We start from the raw sequence: 23990 nt of genomic DNA on the forward strand, positions 1-23990 counted from the left end.
ATTTAAATGGACAAGCTACAAACCCTTCAGACAAGGTTTATAATAGAAACATGAAGAGACCCTTAATATCATAAAATGCTATCATACATTTTAGCTCTTACCACAGTCATTTGGGAGTACAAGACACTCTGCATAAACAAGAAGCACTAACTGAGTTTTGTATCTTTCTTTCCCAGAAAACATGCAAAATAAAATAAAAAACAATTAAAGGGACATTATCAAATTTGTTGCTAATAGTTAAATTTTAAAATAACAAGCTTTTATCAAATCTGAGGTCTACAGATTTTTTTTTTAAATTAAAGCAAAATTTAAGCAAATAAACACACTGCTCAAGTGTTTGGGACATCAATACTGCAATACTAAGAACCTAAGAGTGAAGGTGACTATGAACAGAAATATAACTAACTTCAGTGATGTTCACTGACTAAGCAAAGAGAAATGCACACAGTAAACAAAGAGCATAAATAGTGACTGTTGTTAGCCAACTATTGTTACAAGTAATACCTAAGACAGCTATTACTGAAAGAGATCAGAGAAAATATTTTTCTCTATTTTTTTCCTGTTTATTTTGTGCATCTGTCAGCACATAATCAGTTTCATGATAGTCAGTTTACATTGAAGCTCTTCACACAACAGAGGAGAGAGAAAAAATTTAAATAGAAAAATGCAGTTGTAAAAGCACAAGAAATTGGGAGGAGACAGATGCTGTAATTCATCTAATGTGTTTTTAATATTCTTAATGTGTTACTAATAACACATTAGGTAGGTAATAAATAGGTAAATAAATGTGCTTGCTTACAACTGGTGGGACTACTCAGAAGTAACTACTGATTTTGGGTGCCCAAATTCAGACATCGTAAAGGAGTCTGATTTTCAGAGGATGGGTGTTCAGCACTTTCTGAAAATTAGGTTACTTTAAGATGCCTCAAATTGATCACCCACATTAGATATAGATATATATGGGTGATATATATAAACACACACAAACCTTTCTTTATCCAGTGTATGAAAAAGACACAGGCAACAGGGACAGATAAGAAAAAGCTACAAATGTAGGGCCTGATCCAAAGCACACTGAAGTAACAGGTGCCTACCCAATGACTTCAAATCATATCCTTATTGAATAAACAGGAGACTATAAACTCAGGAGCAGAGGTCCTAACTTCATAACTTGGCAGAGGGACAGTGGAGGACTCAACTTGCCCATGGCCAGATGCCACCCACATTTTTCCATACTGCTAGGTAAAAAGGTAATAACATTACTGTAAATCCAAGGCTAGACCATAACCATCAATCACTGGTGTCCACTACTGCATTACTGGAGATACTAGATCTTTTGTAGGGAGATCTGACCCTTTATGCAGTGTTGTTGTAACTGTGTTCGTCCCAGGATATTAGAGAGACAAGGTGGGTAAGGTAATATCTTTTGTTGGACCAACTTCTGTTGGTGAGAGAGACAAGCTTTTGAGCTTTAAGCTTGTCCACTAAAAGATGTTACCTCATCCACCTTGTCTCAGAGCAATTCCAGTTCCATAGGGTATTCTGCAGGACATGTCAGTTTCTCAGACCTCCCTGCTGATTCTCCAAACAAAATATAAATATGCTTACCTTCTAACTGGCTAAGGCTTAAAGGTTTAATGGTGATATATACTGTTGACCTTTGAGGTAAGTACAACCTATATTTATGAGTAATGATTTCACCATCTTCCTCTAAGAAGAAGCATCCTTTGGACTGTGCACACTGCCAATCCTGGAAACAAAAACAAGTATGTATATTAGAAGTTCATCTTGGTCTTTAATACTTTTCTCTCAGTAAATTATTTGCACCTTATGTAACTATTTACAATCAGTGAAAAGAGAGTGTAAAATGCAGCCGTTCTGACTAGATAGTGTTTTATACCCATTTATAGCCATTCTGACTAGATAGTGTTTTGCATTGATGTAATGACTACACAAAGTGAGGGGCAACACAGAATTGGGCCGATAGCGTTTGCTACCCTAAGTAGACTCATGGCACCAAGTACAACACTTGGAGGTGTTTGCAAGATTGGACCCTATATGTAAGCTCTGCCCATTCATAACTGCATATCTCTAATCAGTTACTGAGTAACATGTGTCTTCCTTTGGGACTCAATACTGTACCACAAAGACAATGGAAGCAGGATCAAGCTCTTTTATAGCTAGCATCTTTCATTTGAGGATCTAATGGTATGTTACAAACAAATTAAGACTCACAATATCACTTTGATATAAGTACATTTGCTTTAATTATCTGTAAAAAGAGTATAAAAAAGTACAGAGAAGTAAAATTTCCATCACAGCTATTGGGAGAAAAAAAGTTCTGCAGATCCTATCAAAAATACTTTTTCTGCTTTCACATACAGCCTCTGATTCATTCATTTTTTAAGAAACAATTATACAAAATAATAGAATCACCCCAAAAAGAAACCAGAGAAACAAATCCAACTGAAACAATACCTTAACACTATAGGAAGAAATATATTCTTAACAAAATTTTGGAAACAGCTTTATTTTTATAAGCTAATATGGGTGAATACTGATCATTCTGAATCTTATGATACGGGTAGCAACTGCAAACTATTATAAACTCTAAGTACTTTATTATTGTAGATCTGTGATGCAAGCATGTTGACACTGCCATGTCAATGACCTCAAACTTGACCTCTAGTGACAATTATTTCAGCCTCAGCATCCAGAGTCTTTGGTAGCATATACATTATCTTCATTTCAGCCTGCCAATCATGCCAAATTCTGCTAACTTACAGTTTGTAACATAGATCACTTTTTAGTGCTAACTGAGACTATGCTCACTTTTTTTTTTAGCCCTTGAAAAGAAGCTAACAAACTGTATGTTTTAGAATTCTTATAGAGCCTTTCTTCCATTTAAACAGAATTCCTCAACCTACACTGTACCAAAACCTCTAAGCTCAGATATGCAAAGTTCCATAGGTATCTGGACATGCAATCCCTAATGGGAACTAGGTATCCAAGTCCCTTCTCTTACCTACTATCTTTACTGCAAAGTTCTACCCATATAAAAGACTAACATGCTAGAGTTCTTCATATTTTTAAAATCATTTTAACAGGAACTAAGAGAGATTGTTAGTTATTTGTTTTTTACCTGTAGAAACAAAAAGACCTGATCTCAATGAGACCCCTGAATAGAGTCTGTTCAATGTTTTACACAGACCTTTGCCAAACAAACCCTGCCCCCTAGAAATGTGATGGGGAAGAGTCACCTAACCTGCAAAGAACAAATGGCAGAGAGAGAGTGAGACAGAGACAGAGAGAAAGAGAGTGAAAGAGCGATGAAAAACAATTGGAGATCAATGGTGAAGGGGCTGAGGTTGAGTGCAAGATGGAGTTCCATAAACCTATAAAAGAAGTTAGGGTCAACATTTTAAAATTATACTAAGATTAGTGACAGGTTTCAAAGTGGTAGCCTTATTAGTCTGTATCAGCAAAAAAACCCAAAACAAACGAAGAGTACTTGTGGCACCTTAGAGACTAACAAATTTATTTTGGCATAAGCTTTCATGGGCTAAAACCCACTTGCATCCGATGAAGTGGGTTTTAGCCCACGAAAGCTTATGCTCAAATAAATGTGTTAGTCTCTAAGGTGCCACAAGTTCCCCTCATTTTTTTTTTAACTAAGATTAGTGTTAACATAAATCAGTGCTAAAGGAAGAATGTGCAAGTTAGCCCCCTATATCATTACTGAGGAGAATATTCCTCCCCAGGTGAACTGTTGTTACAGTACGCACATAACTTCTATTTACCCTAAAATCCTTATGCCGCAAAATGAGATTTGTCCTTGAAATTTGACACAGCTGAGGAAATTAAACAAAAGCCTTTGGTTAACTCACTTACATCTCTAAACTTAATAGCTTACACAAATGTTTGAAAAACAAACAATCAACGTTTCAGGCGAGATGAAATTCAAGGGTTAAACTAATGAAATAGTAGGACTGGGTTTTAAGAGATTTCAAGGTACACAGTAAATTGTTTAAAGAGCAGCCCAAATGTGTTGTATCTTTTCAAAAAGATACAATAAATTATCACGTACAATAAATGCCTCTTTAAAAATAATTTCCTACTTCCCCTTTTTTACTAGGGCAGAGGTTCCCAACTGATTCATAGACCATTGCTTGTCTGTGGAAAGCCACCTCACTACATATCTGGTGGTTCTCCTTGTTTCCAACTGTAACATCACATGGAAGACAGCTAGTACTTTCCTACCATTACTTTTTCATGTTAAGTAATTTAGGTAGTTATCACAAGGATATGCTATAATCCCAAAATGTAGGGATTAAGTGGGTCTTGAGACAATTTTTCTCCATTCAGATGCAGTCAACACTATGAAATAGTTTGAGAACCTTGAGAATACAAATACTGGCTTGTTATGCTTAAACAGAGCATGAGGTGGTGCTATATTCTCTTTAACTTATCAATAATATCACATTGCAAAAACATGTGCATTATAAACGCTTAAAGAATACCTTCCTGGCTTGATTTTCAGCCTACATACAGTGTATTTTATTCCAATTCATTATGAAGAATGTGAAATAGAAAAGCACAAAATATAAGGTAAACTTGAAAACATATACTTATGTTTACTTTAATCAGTGAGAAGACATCAGAAAAGTGTTTATTGCTTTCAGTACCCATCACTGTAGAATATTTAATTTTATGTAAATCTTATATATTGGCATTCCAATTCTAAAGCATTACAGGGATTATAGGAAATGTCTAGTTACTTACACATAAATGCAAATAAAAGCCATCTTTAGTGCAAAGGACTATTTATACACTTCAAGCCAAATCTTTAGATCAGTGCCTGGCCCTGTCCTATTCCTACTGTCCTCCTGCAAAACAGAATCTGACTAGTTCCACTGCAAGAGACCCCGCCACACAGAGGAAGCAGGATTTATCCCTTCAGGAATAGGTCACAGCAGTATCTCAGCACACACTTCACTAAGAATTGAGTTGGTTGTGCTTATTTTTTGTTTTCTCTATTACATTTCAATGCAGGACATGAACTGCATAAAAAAAAGTATACAACTATGTTGCTGTGGGGCAGAAGGCTTCTCTCAGATCTCTTTTTCAGTATTCTGCTATGTGCCCAGGTCTCCTGTTGATGTCAGTGGAGAGCTTCTAACGTACACAGAGAGCAGAATGTTGAAGGTGAGCACTCTTGGCAGGAGAAGCTTGTTCTCAGTGATTCACTTGCCAGATGCACCAGTACAATATGGAAACAGGATATAATGCTTTCATTTTTTTTAAAAAAAAAAAAGGCTTTTTATTTAGTCTTGCTTTAAATCTGCATGGAGAACTAACTACATAATAATGGTTCATAGAAATAAAGAAATGTTTTACATTGTTGTTGTTACAGTTTGTTGTATGTCTACACTGGATTTGGGAGGTGTGATTCCCACCGCGGGTAGACAGACTTGTGCTAGCTAAGCTGGAGTTAGCGCACTAAAAACAGCAGTGCAGACATTGTGGCATTACTCTTGGCTTGGGCTAGCCACCTAAACACAAGCCTGCCCAGTCCCCTGAGGTTTGAGCTCGGGTGGCAAACCTGAACCACTGTCAGTGCCACAAAGTCCACACTGCTATTTGTAGTGCACTAGCTCAAGTCTGTCTACCCGCACTGGGAATCACACCTCCCACAGGCAGTGTACACATACAGATAGAGTCCAACAGGTTGTTTATCACCATCTATACACCTTCCACTAATATGATCATAACCATATATAATACTATTCATGTCTGGAACATGTTCATGACAGACTATGAATGTACCCTTTATAAACTATTTAGAAATGGAACCTTAATGTGACCAGCTTCACAACACCCCTGTGAATTAGTAGCATCTTTATCTTTGTTTTACAGATGAGAAGCTAAGACATACAGAGCTGAAGTGAGTTGCCCAAGGTCACACAGGTAGTCTTTGGAAGAGCTGAGAACAGAACACAGATCTCCTGACTCCAAACTTGTGCCTGAATTTACCCAAGTGACCATCCTCAGCCCTCATAAGACTTAACAATATTTAATTTTTTGTAAACTGTTTTACCTGGATATACTTGATGCCTGATTCTTGTTATTCTTTCCTGAGTGGGAGCCACATAGAACATAATCTGGGCATGATTGCTGGGAGGAGAGGATTATCTATACAGTTTGCTTTTGAAAAAAGAGGCCCCTTTTAAAGTTTTTTGTGGACACAGACGATAAATGGCTGGGAGTCTGTGGTGTTCCTTAAAATAGTTTGTTAGATCCTTAAAACTATTGGAGATGCCTTTCTTTGAATTTGTCTCACAGCTCCACTGAATAAAGAATAGTTGGAAGCATTATATTGTGCATAGGGTACAATATGCTACATTTGTCCATGGCAATTTTAATGTATAAAGGTTCAAAATGTTCTAATTACACTATGTTCAGCTATCAGACCAGTAACACCAGTGTTGGTCCAAGTCCACCAAAACAACACTTTCTAATTGTCCCAGAAAACAGATGAACTTTGGAGAAAAATAAATGTGAATATAAAATGAATGAGAACAATGAATGCTCTTAGGTCCTGATACAAGGCCAAAGAAATCATTGGGTGTCTGTCTATTCATTTCAGTAGGCTTTGGCTAGGGCCCTTCGGTAGTATGGATGCAACAAATTAGCAGTACCACTTACATCTGTTTATTTTTATTGACCAATATTTGGTTTAATTTCTGAGGAAAGGTATGCTGGTAATCACTAATGGTCACTTTCTAAAACTGCTTTTCATTAAAACTTTATCTGCTTGTGAAAATAAAGAGGGTTCCAATATCAGAAAACTATACGGTTTTGCACACTACAGATCATGTTTGAATATGCTGGAACTGAGGTTAAATTGCATGGGGGTGCAGGCACCTAAACAGATTGAAAAAAATTCCTCAGAGATCATGTTTTTAAATTTTAATATAGAACAAATGTCACTATCCAGCAATGTTAAAGATATAAAGGACTTCAGAGTTCAATAACAAATACAGAGTTGTTATTTGAAACAAAATGTACCTCATGAGAACAATCAGTTGCGTTTTCTAGCAGTAGTTATACTATGTGGTCATAACCATTTTTTCCCTTTTACACAGAGGTCTCAAGGTGCACATTTTTAATGTACCCTAGCAGTTTCCAGGTAATGTTTTATATTTCTGTAGCTATTATTTTCTGTTGAAAGAAAACTAGTAAAGGTTGAGTCAAGAAAGGGAAAACAAAGGAAAAAGATCAATATTAACACTCTACAAATATTGACTTAACAAAGTGACTTTGTTGTTCTTCTCCCACAGGAATTTATATTGAATGAATGATTTATTTAAACAAAAATACTTATAGAACATATTAGACTAAATATAAAATCAATATTTCCAGGCTACAGGATATATTTACAAATTAATGTTCATTGAACTGAATATGTTTGGAGAGCTGTTATTTATTTCCAATTACCATTCTTATAAAGGTTTATGATACAAATCTTTCAGACTACTTAAGCATTTAAAGTTCTCACCAATCTAATAAATTATTCAATTTTAAATTTCTCAAAAAGTCATTATATGTTTTATCCAACAGTGGTTTCATTTATAAAAACATACTTTGTTCTATTAAACCTTCACACCTGAAAAATTATTTTCAGTAACTGGATGTCAGCAAAACCAACAATATATAAAAATATTAATAATATTTTGCATCATGAAATCTCTGTAGTATATAGCTGTCCTTGACAAACTACTAACATAAGACACAAAATTCAGAGCAAAACTGTTTCTATTTAAAATGCAACAATGTGTGTGCTTAAACTAAAACAGCATAATTTAAACAGAACTAACTAACATACAGAGTACCTTTACTGTGTTTGGCTCAATTAGCTCTGAATTTGTGTTACTGCTGGTGCCCATGCTGATAGTGGAAGAAACGGATGCTTTGCAACTTTGAGCTGATGATGACCTTGAAGAAGTTCTGTTGTCACCTATAACATAGATATTTATTTATTTACACTGGTTGTTTTCCATTTTTTCAGAATGTTACAAATGGTATTTATTCGTATATCTTTGCATTCAAAGTCACACACAAAAAAACTACAAGACAAAACTTTATGTTAATGAACAGAATTCCCTTATGATTTTTTAATCACATGACCATGGGCTAGTCCCACTACCACCGTCTCCCTCCTTGTACACGTCAAGCAAGTACACTTAACCTTCTAGACCACATAATCCCAGTCTTTTCATTTTCTCTCATCACATTTCTTTGCATTTTTTCAATTTCAGCATGATTTTTCCTTGAATTGAAACCAAAAGTGACTGACATTTTCTATGTACAAATGTAGATATTCCATATACTGTTATTATATTCCTGTAATCTTGGCCCTGCTTCGGTAAGGTACTTAAGCCTTTAAGCACGAGTAGACATATTGAAGTCAATAAGACTACTCACATGTTTAAATACCTTACTTTATAAATGAAAGCTAATATCTTTCCTGTTGATAAATGTTTTAGACTTCACTTCTTATCAGGATATGAGATAAATACCCTGACATACTGCAACATCTGTAGGCTCATTTTCTCTCTTCGCTCTGGACTGTGTCACACAAGAATCAACTGATTTTAGTCCTAAGAAAAATTTGATGGTCCTAGATAAGAGATGCAGCCAAAGTCCATTTGAGCAAGGGGCTCTGAAATCCAAGTGGGGATTTTCTGTGGTTGCCACAGTCAAAATGATTATTAGTCAAGTCTCGTGCTAGTATGAGAAAAGTAAAAAAAAAAAAAATGTTACTCAATCTGCTGATTCACTTGGGAGAATGGGCCCCGTCTCCTGGAATGGAGCCTCCCTGCATAAAAAGTAATACCTTTCTTTGGTGCTGGCTTGTGATCAGTTTTCCTCGTGGTCCTTGATGATGGTTTTGATATTGGTGATGTTGCCCTTTCAGAGGAGGTTTCAACTTGACTTCCAAACTGCTGACGCCTCAGTCTACTGTCAACTTCTAGTTTCTCTAGTGCAGTCTTACGACATTGCTCATTGGTTGTCACGTATAATTTACAAAACTTTGCACAATGAAAAAGTGAAACATTCTTTAATACAGTTTTAGGGGAAAACACACACATTAGTAAGCACAGGATAAATCAATAGATGGAATCTAGTTTCTCTTGAAGAACAATGCTCATTTTATTTCCATGAATCAGAACGACCACTCTTAAGAGACATAGTAAAAACGGAGCCATGATTCAGCAGAGAGGTCACACTATAAAGTGAAAATGAAATATGAATTTCACCCCAACAGTTGATTTATATTATCTGCTAGACATTGGCGGACTTGTTTTTATGTCTAATTTTTAATGGAGGGTTGTTGTTTTTCTGTGAAACTGTTTTTATGGTGCAAGTCTTTTGTGGACTTTGCCTGTTTAAAATTTAGACATTGCTTAGAGGTGCAGTTTGAAATAACATAAAACTGAAGAGATATTTTACTTTGAAAAATAGATGCCGAGTACATGCGATAACCTCACCCACAAAAGAAATTGCATATTATCCAAGAAAGTACTTATAATATAGATTAAAAAGGCATTACAGTGCTAATCCATGCTGAATATCCAGGTTTGCTCTCATTTGCCACTCTTGACCAGCTACTGCTGCCAGTCCCACCCCTGGAACCAGGTTGTATCCTTGAACGTAGCTAGGTTCACCGGTACAAAGTGACCTTTGTTTGAGGATATTATCAAAGGAAGTGCATTGTATGCCAGGGAAATGGTGCTCCCATATTATCTATACAGCTCCCAGCACAATGGGGTCCTGGTCTATGACAAGGGTTCCTAGGCACTATGGCAATACTAATAATAAATAAATAAATAAACAAACAACAACAATATTAAGCCCTTTGGGAACCATATCACCTACACTAGCCCTCCCCCAGCACTTGGTAATCTGCAAACCTCAAAATATCTGCACTAAAACCTATTAGTGTGTCTTAGGAAGTAGCTATAGAATTTGATTAATCCAACATCATATACAAAAGTATTGTCACCTTGTTTACCATACCTTGTTATAATCAAGCTTGCCATTGCTGTTTACATCAGCCAATTTAGTGATGGCATTCACTTCCTCTACAGTCATCTTCTCACCTCTCTGTGATAAACAGTTTAAATATCAGTTCCTACTAAAGAACATTGTTCACAGACATCACTGGTTTGAAGATTATACAAAGGAAATAGGAATACTTTAACATTCTTTCCAGAAATCTTCTCTGCAGCACATTTACATTGGTCTGAGTTTAAATCCCCAAAATAGTGATCAGCATTGTAAATGATATTTTAATGTGTTTGAAACACTACTAATACTTGGAAGATGAATAACTAAGCTCATGCAATTTCAAGGTCCCATTCTACAAGCCCTCCATGTGTGGAACTAATGTTGACTTAATAGGCGTACCAGGCACTGAGGATTTGTAGCATAGCAATTCCCAGTCAAATCAATTCATATGTATATGTAACCCATGCCTGTTGGGCGTGGTGCTCTGTCCCCCTCTAGTGGCAACTAGACCAGTTAGAGATGAATGAGTCTGCTATCACCTTAACTAACGGATAGGTGGCTTTTAGCTCATGCGGTAGAGGCTTATGGATTTAGCTCCAGAGGTCTTAGGTTCAATCCCACTGTTACATATACTCTAATTAATGTATTACAACCAAGAGCTAATTTAAAAATATATTACATTTTAGTCACTTATTTAGCCCATGCTGAGTTCTTTTACACCAGTTCCTTATAAAATGGTGGATTTACTTTAAATTAGACCTACTGATTTTATATCCCTTCACGGTGTTGGCTATAGCTACATTCAAGACCTGCTCCTTTCACCTTGTACGACACAAAGATAATTTCCCTGTTGTTGCTACTATCGATATTTGTACCCATACTGCACCTGATTGTTAAGGGTCCTGCCATCTGTCCAATTGGACACTGCTGCTTCACACTAAATGCTCCATAGTGCACACATCGAAGTATATGGAACTTTTAGTGAGCAGCAGCACGGTCCACATGGCCTGGCCACTTAGTGTGCAACAAGCTATTACACTGTAATTCACACACAACCTTGCTATGCACTATACTTCTAGCCCTATCACAGTTTACATTGTGCAACTTGATGAGGTAAAAGCCTGAGCTCAGAGGTATGGCTGCAGTAAAGTGGTATTTTTGTCATGGCTGTAAAGGGATCATGGACCCCATCATTATGTTTAGGGGGCGGGGGAAGTTATTTCTGAACATGCAGGAATGAGACAAAATGTGAGAAGGGAGGATAATAACTGAATAAACTTTACTAAGTTAATGAAACTGTCCCATAGGGCTGCAAAAGGCCCTTTCAAAAGCAAGGGATTTGCATAGAAGTTGCTGGAACAAAACAGAATTAGGAACTGAACTTAGCAAGGGCTATGTGCTTCCAATTCTGCTGCATCAGTGCGGGACAGATAGGTAGTGTTTCCTTATAAAAAAGTAATTTAATTATTTTTCAGTTGATCTTCATTCATTATGAGCTGGAACTGAGAGAAGCAGTTGGGTTGACCATACAATTTCAGGACTGTAAGGGGAAAAAAATAAGAAAGAGGGAGAGAAAGATAGCCAAGGGAGTATGTTACTTAACAAGAAATCATTAAAATATTTCAGATATAGATTGTTTCCCCCTAAAAAATCAATTTTTGAATATTCAGGATTGTTTCTATGATTTTTAAAATTTAAAAAGATTGGTTCTTCTACTATACCATTTTTCTTCAAATTATAGCTCTATATCAAAATTTGTAATTTACCTTCCAAGATACTTACCATTGTAAGAATTTTATAAAGTTCAGAGTGCAAAATATATCCATCATTATTTGTATCTACTTTTAAAAATGCTTTGAGCAGTTCTGTTTTTGTAGCTGGTTTTTCTTTTTTTAAGATATTGCAAAAATCATCAAAATTCAGTGTGGTGGTCTTGGGAGTCCAGTACTGATTAACCATCTTCTGAGATGGATTTCTTCCAGCCTGTTGAAGCACTGCAGAATAAAATATAATATCAACTCTTCATTGACACTGACAGCCAAAATATATATGATTTTTTCAAACTATCCTTTAATCAGTTCATAGGTTAAGACAGGTTTTTTTTAATCCAATCAATCAAAGGCAAAAGTAGGCATGAATGATAAACCTTTGCTTAACTGCAGTAGCTGTTACATGGATGTAGACTCAGTCCTGTGTTCCTGATTTAATGCTACACAGTGGACCATCCTGCACACCCGCACTGGGAAGGAAGAGTATGAGTAGTACCATGGGTAGCCGCATGAGAAGCTTAAGCCTCTGATGGGGAACTACATCCCCACTGTACATGTTGGTGAGAATAGGCAGTGCCTTGGTTTCTTTCCCTCCCAATGCACTTATTGGCATACTGAGGAAGTACACTGTGCCAGATATAGGGTTAGCACAGAGTACTCCTCCTACCACCTAAAGAGTCACAGGCTGGGTGTAAGTGCTACTAGAACTATGTGCTGCCTCATACACAGGGCTGTGGCAAAGCCACAATTTAGCCCTTAGGATCTGGTCAGCAGCTGTCTCTTATTTGTGTACGTAGAACCACTGAACTCAATGGGACTACTCACAAAAGTAAGACCTGCAAGATCAGACACTCATTCAGGCAAAATACCCACTGACTTGAAAGGGAAATTCCTCCCTAACCCCCGCCCCGCTGTAATAAATGTAGGATTTGGCCCACTGTGTGTAATCCGCAGGCTTTAATATAACAACCTGTTATTTGTAAAGCCACAAATTCTGTGCCAGATCCATCTACTGAGGTCAATGAGAGTCTTTCCGTTTACTTTAATAGAAATTGGGTCAGGCTCTCAGTGCACAGCCTACCATAAATGAGCTGTAGAATTATTTCTGTATCAACCAAATAGTTCAGATTATACAACATGAATTTCAAATGTAAAAAGAAAAAAAATAATTCCCAGTAAACTGTTAGATAGTAAAATTAATAATAAAATAAAGCCGATAAAATGTCTGCAACAAGTCCCAGTGCTCCTGTACATGGTAGTTGCAGAAGTTTGATTTGCTAGTTCTAGCCAGCTTCTGAAAAATCTTCACTTACATTAGGCTTTCATCAGTTTATAATGTGAAGAAGGTATTATCTTAAATTTAAGCTAAACTCAAATATGCTGTCTAGTTAATATGATGTCATAACCCCCACCCACTTCAGAGAATTAGATGGTTTAGGAGAACTCTCTAGGTAGGTCAGTAGTTTGATTTTTATCCAAATCTGTAATAACTAAGTCTTTACCAGCTCAGAGCTGTTCAGTAGCCTGTCTGAAATAAGCTGGTGGTATCATCACAATTCTTAGTAGGTGGGCAGTATAAAGAAAGAATCTCCAAAGAACCCCTTTTCATAATTGGCACCTTTATTCCTAATCTAAGGTGTGACCCCTACCCAAGGACCAAATGGGCACAGATTGGAGGCTGGTGAATATGGGATAGCTTGTGTCTTTATTCATGTACCTCTTGGGCACATAGCAACTGCTCTGGCATTTCTGTTTCAAGGTCAGCTAAGGAAGGGCAATCATTCTCAATGTGTGTTGTTATGTGGATAACCCAGTCTCACGGGCTGTCAATCTAGCATCCTTCATGAGCTGATTATTCACTTGTATTTAAATAAATGTTTTTTGATAAATATACTGCAAGATGCTGCTACCTGTATCATTTATCATTCCAGGGAGATCAGTGATTGCTACAAACATATCTCCCAAGACCATATTTTTGAAAGATTGTTTAAATCGCATTTTTTATTTTTGTTTCTTTAACTGGATTCTGCTAAATACCTGAGTAACAAGATAGAACATTATATTATAGTACATTTGGCGAGCAACTATGACTTCTCTAAGATTTTGTCGGAGCAGGCTCTAAATTAATAGCACAGTTTGTGTTATTAACCAAACATCATGTAACTACAGATGCTTCAATATTGACATCACTGATTTGATTCTTTGCGAGGATTTACGCTAAGCTTTTACACAAGCCTATAATGACTCTTAACACTTACAAGTTTAAAAGGGAAAAAAAATTCACACACAGCTCTGAGAAGACTGGGAGCCTGAACTAGTAATTGCCCTTTATTAGCTGACCTTGAAACCAAAATGCCTAAACACTTGCTATGTGCCCAAGTGGCATATGGATAGAGATGAAAGGCACAGCACATATAGAAAAGAGATGACATTTGTTCACACCACTCTTATTTTAAAACCATAATTACGATGTTATACAGGGGCTTCTATCTTAACCCTGTCAGTCTGCAGAAGACTGAGTCATATGCTGAAAGAGTATGCTTGTTAGAGAATGGTATTTCAAGTACTGGTATTTGGAGAGAAGCTGTCAATCTGAAACCATCAGATTTACATGCTAACTAGCTTCCTGGTTAAAAGCTCACATGTTGTAGGTATGGACTAAGATTAAAGAGAATGAAAGTCCGGAGGTAACAAATTTTAAGATGAGGAAAAGGAATACAGTGCCCCTAAATATTATGACTGACCATAGTGTCAGAATGCTTTTCTATTTACTTTTTGTTTGTTCTGTGATTACATAACCTCTACAGTCTCTACCAAGATGCTATTCCCTGACACCATAATCTACTACTGATAAACCCTTAGCAAGCAACACTGCAGCACTGACAATCCCAAGTATTCAAAAATCATATTAGCTTCAAAATCATGAGAGTTTTTAAAAAAAATATAGATTTGGGTTCTTTTTATATGCCTTTTGGTTTTTAGCCTTTTTACAGTTCATGTTTTCAAGCTTTTCTCTGCAACCATCAGGCCTAGAAATTTTTATTTTTTTAAAAAAGTAAGCTAAATTTTTCTCTTAATCATAGGTCTCCAGGTGCTGCGGCTTTAAGAAAAACACCAAATACTGTGATACCTGATAAACTTGCAAGAGTTGGCAACGCTGAAGCTTAACAGATTTCTAGATGGAACTATGAAACCTATTCCACGTATCCATTTAACAGAATAACTAATTAAAACATTTTAAGTAAACCAATTCCCTGTCCCTAGCCCAACTTAGAAACCATTGTTTTCACTAATTTACTGTGTAAATTGGTCGTTTTCATAGTTCCACCCAATTAGCTGTGGAACTTCGAGTTATTTTTGTACTTTTTCTAAGCATCATAATTTTCAATCAAGTATTTATACTTACTACTACTAACTGCATTTACCAAACAAAAAAGATACATTGTTGGACTGCTGCGGATGTCACCTAATCACACAATGAAGTAGAATAATACTAGGGCTGTCAAGTGTTTAAAAAAAATAATTGTGATTAATTTCACTGTCAAACAATAAGAGAATACATTTAAATATTTCTGGATGCTTTCTACATTTTCGAATATATTGATTTCAATTACAACACAGAATAAGTGTACAGCGCTCATTTTATATTTATTTTTGATTACAAATATTTGCACTGTAAAAAAGCATAAGAAATTGTATTTTTCAATTCACATACAAGAAGTACTGTAGTGCAATCTCTTTATCATGAAAGTTGAACTTACAAATGTAGAATTATGTAAAAAAAACAACAACCCTATATTCAAAAATAAAACAATGTAAAATTTTAGAGCCTGCAAGTCTGCTCAATCCATTCCTACTTCTTGTTCAGCCAATCGCTCAGACAAACAAGTTTGTTTACATTTGCAGGAAATAATGCTGTCTGCTTCTTGTTTACCATGTCACCTGAAAGTTAGACCTGTAAAAATGATAAACAAAAGAACCAGTATTTTTCAATTCACATCATACAAGTACTGTAGTGCAATCTCTTTGTTGTGAAAGTGCAATTTACAAACTTAGATTTTTTTTGTTACGTAACGGCACTCAAAAACAAAAGTATGTAAAACTTCAGATCCTACAGGTCCACTCAGTCCTACTTCTTGATCAGACAATCGCAAAGACACACACGTTTGTTTACGGAGAGATTTACAGGAGATAATGCTGCCATCTTCTTATTTACAATGTCACCAGAAAGTGAGAACAGGTATTTGTAACCGACTATTGTAGCTGACATCACAAGATATTTACATGCCAGATGTGCTAAACATTCATATAGCCCTTCATGTTTCAACTACCATTCTAGAGGACTAGCTTCCATGCTGATGACAGGCTCTGCTCAATAAAAATCCAAACCAGTGCAGACTGACACATATTCATTTTCATTATCTGAGTCAGATGCCACCAGCACAAGGTTGATTTTCTTTTTTGGTGGTTCGGGTTCTGTAGTTTCCACATCGGAATGTTGCTCTTTTAAAACTTCTGAAAGCATGCTCCACACCTCGTCCCTTCAGATTTTGGAAGGCACTTCAGATTCTTAAACCTTGGATCAAGTGCTGTAGCTATCTTTAGAAATCTCACACTGGTACCTTCTTCTTTGTCAGATCTGCAGTGCAAGTGTTCTTAAAATGAACAACATGTTCTGGGTCATCATCTGAGACTGCTATAACATAAAATATATGGCAGAATGTGGGTAAAATACAGAGCGGGGACATACGATTCTCCCCCCAAGGAGTTCAGTCACAAATTTAATTAACGCCTTATTTTTGTAATAAGCATCATCAGCATGGAAGCATGTCCTCTGAAATGGTGGCCAAAGCATTAAGGGGCATAAAAATGTTTAGCATATCTGGCACGTAAATATCTTGCAATGCTGGCTACAGAAGTGCCAGGCAAATACCTGTTCTGACTTTCTGGTGACATTGTAAATAAGAAGCAGGCAGCATTATCTCCTGTTAACAAACTTGTTTGTCTTAGCAACTGGTTGAACAAGAAAAAGGACTGAGGGGACTTGCAGGATCTGAAGTTTTACATTGTTTTGTTTTTGATTGCAGTTATATAACAAAAAAAAATCTACATTTGTAAATTGTACTTTCACGACAAAGATTACACTACAGTACTTGTATGAGGTGAATTGAAAAATACTATTTCTTTAGTTTGTTATTTTTACAGTGCAAATATTTGTAATCAAAAATAATATACACTTTGATTTCAATTACAACACAGAATATTATATATATGAAAATGTAGAAAAATATCCAAAATATTTAATAAATTTAAATGGGTATTCTATTGTTTAACTGTGAAATTAAATCTGCGATTAATCGCAATTAATTTTTTTAATCGCGTTTTTTTTAGTTAATCGCATGAGTTAACTGCGATTAATCGACAGCCCAAAATAATACTGATAAAAGAATAAAATATCTAGCTTGAAATTTAGGAAATTGAGAAGTGCTTTAACTTAAGGTACATTTACATTTTTTACAAATTAATGCAGTTCTTATGAAACACTGAAGTCATCCATTTATGCACAAAACACATTCAGCATAGGCAGGGAAAGATTTTCATGTACCACATAGTCAGTGTTTCTCAACCCTGTTCTGGGGGACCATGTCTTGGTGTGAAAGGGTAGGTCCATCTCAATTTCTCATTTAACAACTTTTCTGATGAGACTGCAAACCCGTGACAATTAATGCCGGTTGCCATGTTGATTTTCTGTGCTAGGGACACTTGTCCAATAGAAACTGAACTGAAAATGACTCATTGTAATTTATCACTTGTTAGAGAGAGGGAAACACTTTATTGAAAAATGTCACCACCACAAAGCAGTATCCAGGAGCACTTCAAGTAGGCAACGATGCCACCATCAAATGTGGTGCTGTTAAATAACTCACTTAGGCCCCCCCAATAGTTGTTAGGTGGTATTGTCTTTTGCTCATTCAGAGTGGTGATTCAGAGGTGAAAGGCTCTGTATATCATTCCCACTTCCACGAACCATCCAATACCTAGTAATATAGATTAAGAATTTAAGGAAAATGAAAAATATTGAGAAAAAGTACTTTCGGTAAACTATTTGAAAAATGATGATATATTTTATAATAGGTATAAACCTTGGAAGTGTCTTTATAGATACAGCCACTGATGCTTGAAAACCCAAAACCCACCAAGAACTGCCTGAATCCTTAAAAGAAGCTATTTTGACCAAGCTCCATTATGTGCTGGTGTATTTCCACCTGTAAAATGCTGGCTGTTGGTTTGAAAATCAACTACTGTAATCTTCACACACAAAATTCAAGTAAAGAAAATTATCTCCTACTCATTACCTAAACAGAGTTGTTCTTTTGATTTAATATTTTCTAAGCTGCTTTTAAAAACAGCTAGGTAGGCTGCTCTGCAGTTCATATAAAAGGACTCCTCTTCAGAATACTGTGATTTCTTTTCTTGAGAACTTTCTGAGAGTATGGTTTTCTCATGGGAGAGGGATGCATTACTTCCAGGACTGCTGGCCATTCTGTGAATAATACAAACATATTTAAAGTCTTCTGCTTTTGCTTTCATAGCGTGTAAGTATGTCTCTGCTCTGTCTCCTCATGCACAGATTCACTTAAACTCTCTGTGAATCTGTTTCTCTGCTGTAAAATGTGGGTAATGCTTCTTAACTGCCTTTGTAAAGTGCTTTGAAATCCATGAATTTAAACTATGTAGGTGCTAAGTATTATTCATTATTATTTATTTATCTACACTGAATGCAAACAAAGTAGCAAATTTTCCAAGATACCATACGAGGTGATGCATACTTTAGCCTAAATTAGAATTAAGCCTCTAGGGATTGTCTACACTACACTTTTTTCCTAAAATGTCCTACTGTTGCTATCACTGGCTCAACTCACCTGCGAATAGCAAAAGAAGGAGCACTTGTATGGACAAGGTACTAGTGTCCTCTGGTGTTTTAACCACTGTTGTCTAGGCTTGCTGTGGGCAGAGTTATTCAGAACAGTGGTAAAAAAACCCACCAGCAGGCCAGCAGCTACCTCGTCCACACTGGCACTCTCATTATTAGTGCTACTGGTTGAACTTAGTCGGTAGTAGTAATGATGGAATACTTTTGGAGAAAGATGCTGATGTGGACACACCCTAGTGGAAGTGGAAAGTGTGTGGAATGCGGTTTTTCACCACTCTGTAAATGACTGCTTAAAACATAAAGAAACAGGCAACATTTTTCCAGAGATCGACTGATATAGAGATCCAACATGGAATATTTGCTCAACCATTCTGAAACAAATGAGTATCCAAATACTAGTGTCCTGAGGAAAAATGGAATTTTGGGAGTCTGACTTTTCAGAGCTGATCAGAACTTTAGCCACAGAGATACAGAGCTCATACAAAGTGATCAGGGCAGAGTCTTTATGCCCAGAGTCTGACTGACCTGAGTGACACTGCACAGGTATAAGAGTAACATCAAGAGGCCCCAATCAGGGATGAACCCCCACAATTATGTTAGGTTCCATACAAACAGAGTAAGACAGTCTCAAACTCAAAAAGCTTACAGATTTAGCACAAAATGCAACATGTAGGTTAACACATATTTGGAAAGGTCGGGGGACGCAGGAAATGGAGAACAGTGATAACAAGATAAGCACTGTAATTAAATGTACGTGTTAAAAGTCCTCATGTATGGCATAGAGACTTGCTGTATCTGGAGACATATTTAGTAAGAGTAACTGTGCATTGAAAGATTATACTTTGTTGCTTTTATTATTGGGTTTTACTCATCCTCTCAAATCTAAAAATCCAGCAGATTTAGAAACCATTAGGCTGATCAGTTCCACACTGTTTCAGCAGGGAAAATCTACTGGAAAAAAATCTTTTTTCCATTCAAGATAAAAAAAATTAAGTTAATAAAGTAATTCCTCTGGTTTAAAGCCCATATTTAGAAGAATTTTTTTCCTAGCTATAATTTCTTTAAAAGCATCTCTAACAGCGGAAACACTGTCAAAATTTTACACACCTATCCTTCAAACACATAAAGTTAAGCATACCCATTCAAATCAATGGAACTATTCAGATGCTTAAAATTAAGCATGGCATAAGCGTTTGCAGCATTTAGGACATTAAACTACAACGTACCATCATAAAACTAAACAAAACAGAGCAGGGAAAAATCCAGATTTTTTTTTCAATAATTGAAATAATTCAAGACAATAACACCTTTTGCTCATAAACGGCAGTGAACTTTAACAGTGGTTTTCTTCTTTACCAAAGGTGATTAAGGTTTTTAGAAGGCCACCACAGAGGTACACTAAATTGTGCTGTACTGTTGGACTAACAGCCTCTAACATTATTTTACCCAGCTTTGACTTCTGAAAATATATTCCCGTATAATAAATTGAATATCTCAAGTTCAACAACAAGATAACAGCATAGGTAGGTTCCCCTTCAGGACTCATTGGATTCTTACTCAGGAGGGCTAAATCACTCGCACTTTCCTGAGTTATATAGGTCTTTTCCACTTGGGAAAGAAAGATAATAATCGCTTATCATGGATGAAGTACCCTATTTATAATACACAGACCGCCTGCCTGACACTTTCATATTACACTGGCATTAGAAAGACCCCACAGGGACACAGTGATTCAGTCTGGTACTGCAAACGGTGTCACTATAATTAAGCACCAGTGTTACACTCACAAAATGGAAGTGGGTTAAAGTCAAGGAGGAAAAGGAGAATAAATGTTAATTTTCCAGTAACTAGCTTTATAAAATATGAACTGTTGTTTATGCTCCTCAGCCCACTCATTACCAGCCGATTTATTATTTGTGCAGCACAAAGGTGCTGCCAATGTTATTTGAAGTCTAGTGTGCAATAGTTTTCCAAGGGAACTGGTGGAAGATCCACGGCTTGGGTCATTAAAATCTCAACTGCACAGATGATGAGGCACTAAAATATATATATATAGTATGAATAACTGTGCATCAGAGGAAAGGAGAGGGACTAGATGACCTAACAGCTCTCCCCAAGATTCTTGAGAAAAGAAGACTGAGGTGGGAGCTGATAACAGCCTTCAACTATGTTAAGGGCTGTTACAAAGAGAATGGGTTTCAGAGTAGTAGCCATGTTAGTCTGTATCAGCAAAAACTATGAGGAGTCCTTGTGGCACTTTAGAGACTAACACATTTATTTGGGCATAAGCTTTTGTGGGCTAAAACCCGTGCTCAATTGTCCTCTGGGTCCACCAAAGGTTGGACAAGAAATAATCAGTTTAATCTGCAGTAAGGGAGATGTAGGTTGGATATTAGGATAAACTTTCTAACTACAAGGGTAGTTAAGCATTGAAATAGCCTTCCAAGGGAGGTTGCAGCATCCCCCCTGGCGAAACACCTACCAGGGATGGTCTAGGTTTACTTTTTCCTGCCTCAGGGCAGGGGCCTGGACTAGATGACTTCTCCAAGCCCTTTCCAGCCCTACATTTCTATGATGAGTTCTCCGATGAAAATTCTAGTGTCTACCATTTCATCACAGGACAGGCAAACCTACCAGATCTCACTCATTTGGAAGCAAGAAGCTCTCTCTTACGACATTATGTTAAGCCACTTCCGAAACATCTCCCCTTCTGCCCGCAGAGTCCTGCTTCTGTGTGCTTCAGTGAGATTTCAAACCTACTTTGGGGCGATTTCACCCCCCTCCCCATGTTTCCCTGACTGGCTCTAAGCAGCAGCCGGGGGCCCGAGGCTGTTGCCAAGGGGCAGCGGCGGACGCGTTCTCCTCCCAGCTGGGGGGATTTTTCCCCCTTCTCCCGATTTAGTTTGTAAACGAACATGCCCAGGCCCTAAACGGGAGCGAGGAGGGCCGGGGGCTCCCCCAGAGACGGCGCATGGGAAGGGGCAGAGAGCGGGAGGGGATGGAGTGACCCCTCCTGTGCTGACCTTGGGGACTCCTTGTGTCGGACCTTACCCTTGCCCCGGCCCGGGCCCGCCGCCGCCGCGCGCCCTCCGCCTCGGTGCGTCGGGTACGGGCCGCCCCGGCCTGAACGGAACCGGCCGCCGCCTCTGGACGGTGTTTCCAACCGGCGAGGTTTGGGTGGTACACGGCGGGCGGGAAGCGAGCGAGCGAGCCCGGGAGGTGGCGGAGCGGCTGCCCGCGCTGCCATCATGCCGTAGGTAGCGGGCGTGGGTGGTGAGAAGGGGGCGTGGGGGGCAGAGCTGGGGGGCGCGAGGACAGGAGCTGAGGGCGGGAGTTGGGCGACACGAACACTGGCCTGAAATCAAGCCCCATCTCCCTTCCCTCTGCACGTCAGCTTGGAAAGCGCTGTACAGGCTGCGGCCGAAACTTCCAAACTTGGCTGCTTAAAGTTACCGGCTAAATGAGTTGCCCCTTTGGAGGGGCGAGGGTCGGGTTCTCCTGGAGTCTCTGAGCCCCTCACGGGTGTGTGTGTGTGTGTGTGTGGAGACAACACTTTCAATTGTGGGTGCCTTAAAGTTCAGCACCTAAACAAGAGGTTATTCCCTGTAGCACCCACCGCAGTTAAGTGAGTCCTCAGCGCCTCTGAGAAGCAGGCCACTTATTGAAGTGCTTCAAGTTAAGCCTCCCCACTTTGAAAATGTTAGTGTTTCTACATAGAGTGCCCCCCAAATTCAGCCCCGAGGACTGCTAACCAGCCCACCTCTCACTGCACAGTAGCCGGGGTAGAAGAGGAGATTTTGAGTCAGAACACCAGAGCAAATCCCTGACTTGGAAAACGTGTGGGATATTTCACGTCGGTGTGGAATAGATTTAAAACATAGGTAAACAGTTCTGCCGCAACGAAGAGGAATCTCTGAATTTTTATTTGACTAATGTTGTCCTACAAATATCAGTTTTGTATATAATGTTAGCCCAAAGGCAAGATTTTTTATTTTTTAGGGCAAGTGTATTTTAGTAGTTGGAGTTTCAGAGTAGCAGCCGTGTTAGTCTGTATTCGCAAAAAGAAAAGGAGTACTTGTGGCACCTTAGAGACTAACAAATTTATTAGAGCATAAGCTTTCGTGAGCTACAGCTAGCTGTAGCTCACGAAAGCTTATGCTCTAATAAATTTGTTAGTAGTTGGAGTGAAAGAGAGGACTCGTGGGTTTTATTACCAGTCTTCTCACCAAGTCACCTTGAGTCAGCTAACTTCTTTGTACCCCACATGAAGCTACGACTTATCTACCTCCACAAGCTGTTCTATTGCATGATTAATCCTTGGATAAATGGTGATGTAGAAGAACGTGATGGTAAAGTGTGTGTGACTTTTTCATGCCCATGAAAGTAAGAAAATGACAGCAGCTGCTTGAGATGTAATAGTGGTAGCTGTTGGGCTGTGACATCCACTATTGGTTCTTCAGATTCTAGTAGACAGCTGCTCTGGGCTCTTCCTGGCTGCCATTATAAGGGTTGATCTCCACTATGCTGTGCTTCCACAGATTTTTTTTCTAAATCCTTTCTGTTTGAGTAGCTATAGTTCCTGCCTCTCCTGTTGTTGGTAACTTCCCAACCAACAGCAGAGGCTTCTGAATACCAGTGGAGAAAGTGAATCAAGTCTTCATAATTTCATTTTGCTGCTTAGCAAGGCTGTGAGTAGCAATAAAGGCCCTGCAGCAGTCTGCCTGCAGACTGGGGCAGACAACACTGCATCCATTCACAGTCTGTTCACAGATAGTTATCGTAGCACCTATAGATTTTCTTTACGTTAGATTTCATATTTAATGAAAGCTTAAATTCTTCAGTAATTGATGACTTAGGCCCCAATGTTTGTTAGTCAAGTCAAAGCTTCCTGTCGTCCACTGGAAGTAGATTTCTTCAAGCCCAAATTATGATTCTATTCTAGAACCTGAAAGAAGAGAGAAGAATGACAAGTGTGGCTTAAATAATTTGTGATCTCAGACAATAATCATTCTAAACTTCTTACGAAATGTACTAACCTTGGATTGCAGTACTTGAGTGCATTCCTCATTTTATTTCTTGCAGGTTGTCTTTTACATTTCACTTTGAACCTGGAAAATAGTAATGTTTTTTCTTCAAGCTTTCCCTGCTGATATGCCATTTTTTCCTTTAGTTCTTCCTGTTCCACTAACATATGTAAATACTGTCTAGTTATTTGT

General features: G+C 37.8%; 2 protein-coding genes and 1 long non-coding RNA gene across 7 annotated transcripts in view; 1 reads left to right on the plus strand and 2 right to left on the minus strand.

Moving 5' to 3' along the window:
- The window catches only part of LOC119859790 (phosphoglucomutase-1), a 78326-nt gene extending 56400 nt beyond the window's left edge, over positions 1–21926 (minus strand). Inside the window, exons 1-8 of one of the 2 annotated variants that reach the window (XM_043490913.1) lie at positions 21798–21926; positions 18197–18384; positions 11854–12065; positions 10081–10167; positions 8897–9092; positions 7893–8017; positions 1609–1750; positions 102–167 (exon numbers count right to left, since the gene is read on the minus strand). In XM_043490913.1, the coding sequence (XP_043346848.1) occupies positions 102–167; positions 1609–1750; positions 7893–8017; positions 8897–9092; positions 10081–10167; positions 11854–12065; positions 18197–18383 (1015 nt within the window). In that variant the 5' untranslated portion in view covers position 18384; positions 21798–21926. The remainder of the gene's footprint in view (positions 1–101; positions 168–1608; positions 1751–7892; positions 8018–8896; positions 9093–10080; positions 10168–11853; positions 12066–18196; positions 18385–21797) is intronic. The other variant, XM_038412396.2, reaches the window with a different exon arrangement.
- On the minus strand, positions 2244–7062 carry LOC122455537. The gene is made up of 2 exons (XR_006273776.1): positions 6098–7062; positions 2244–3395 (listed from the first exon to the last, which is right to left on the minus strand). It is a non-coding gene; the product is annotated as an uncharacterized LOC122455537 (long non-coding RNA).
- A 14-nt stretch (positions 21927–21940) lies between the features above and the next one.
- LOC119859793 (integrin subunit beta 3 binding protein) overlaps positions 21941–23990 on the plus strand; it is a 52068-nt gene continuing 50018 nt past the window's right edge. For all 4 annotated transcript variants that reach the window (XR_006273775.1, XM_038412405.2, XM_043490915.1 and 1 more), the window contains exon 1: positions 21941–22027. Coding sequence is in view for 3 of the 4 variants with exons in the window: in XM_038412405.2 (XP_038268333.1) it covers positions 22023–22027 (5 nt within the window). In the remaining variant the exon portion in view is untranslated. The remainder of the gene's footprint in view (positions 22028–23990) is intronic.

Source organism: Dermochelys coriacea, chromosome 8 (genome assembly GCF_009764565.3).
Source record: "Dermochelys coriacea isolate rDerCor1 chromosome 8, rDerCor1.pri.v4, whole genome shotgun sequence".
Lineage (NCBI taxonomy): Eukaryota > Metazoa > Chordata > Testudines > Dermochelyidae > Dermochelys > Dermochelys coriacea.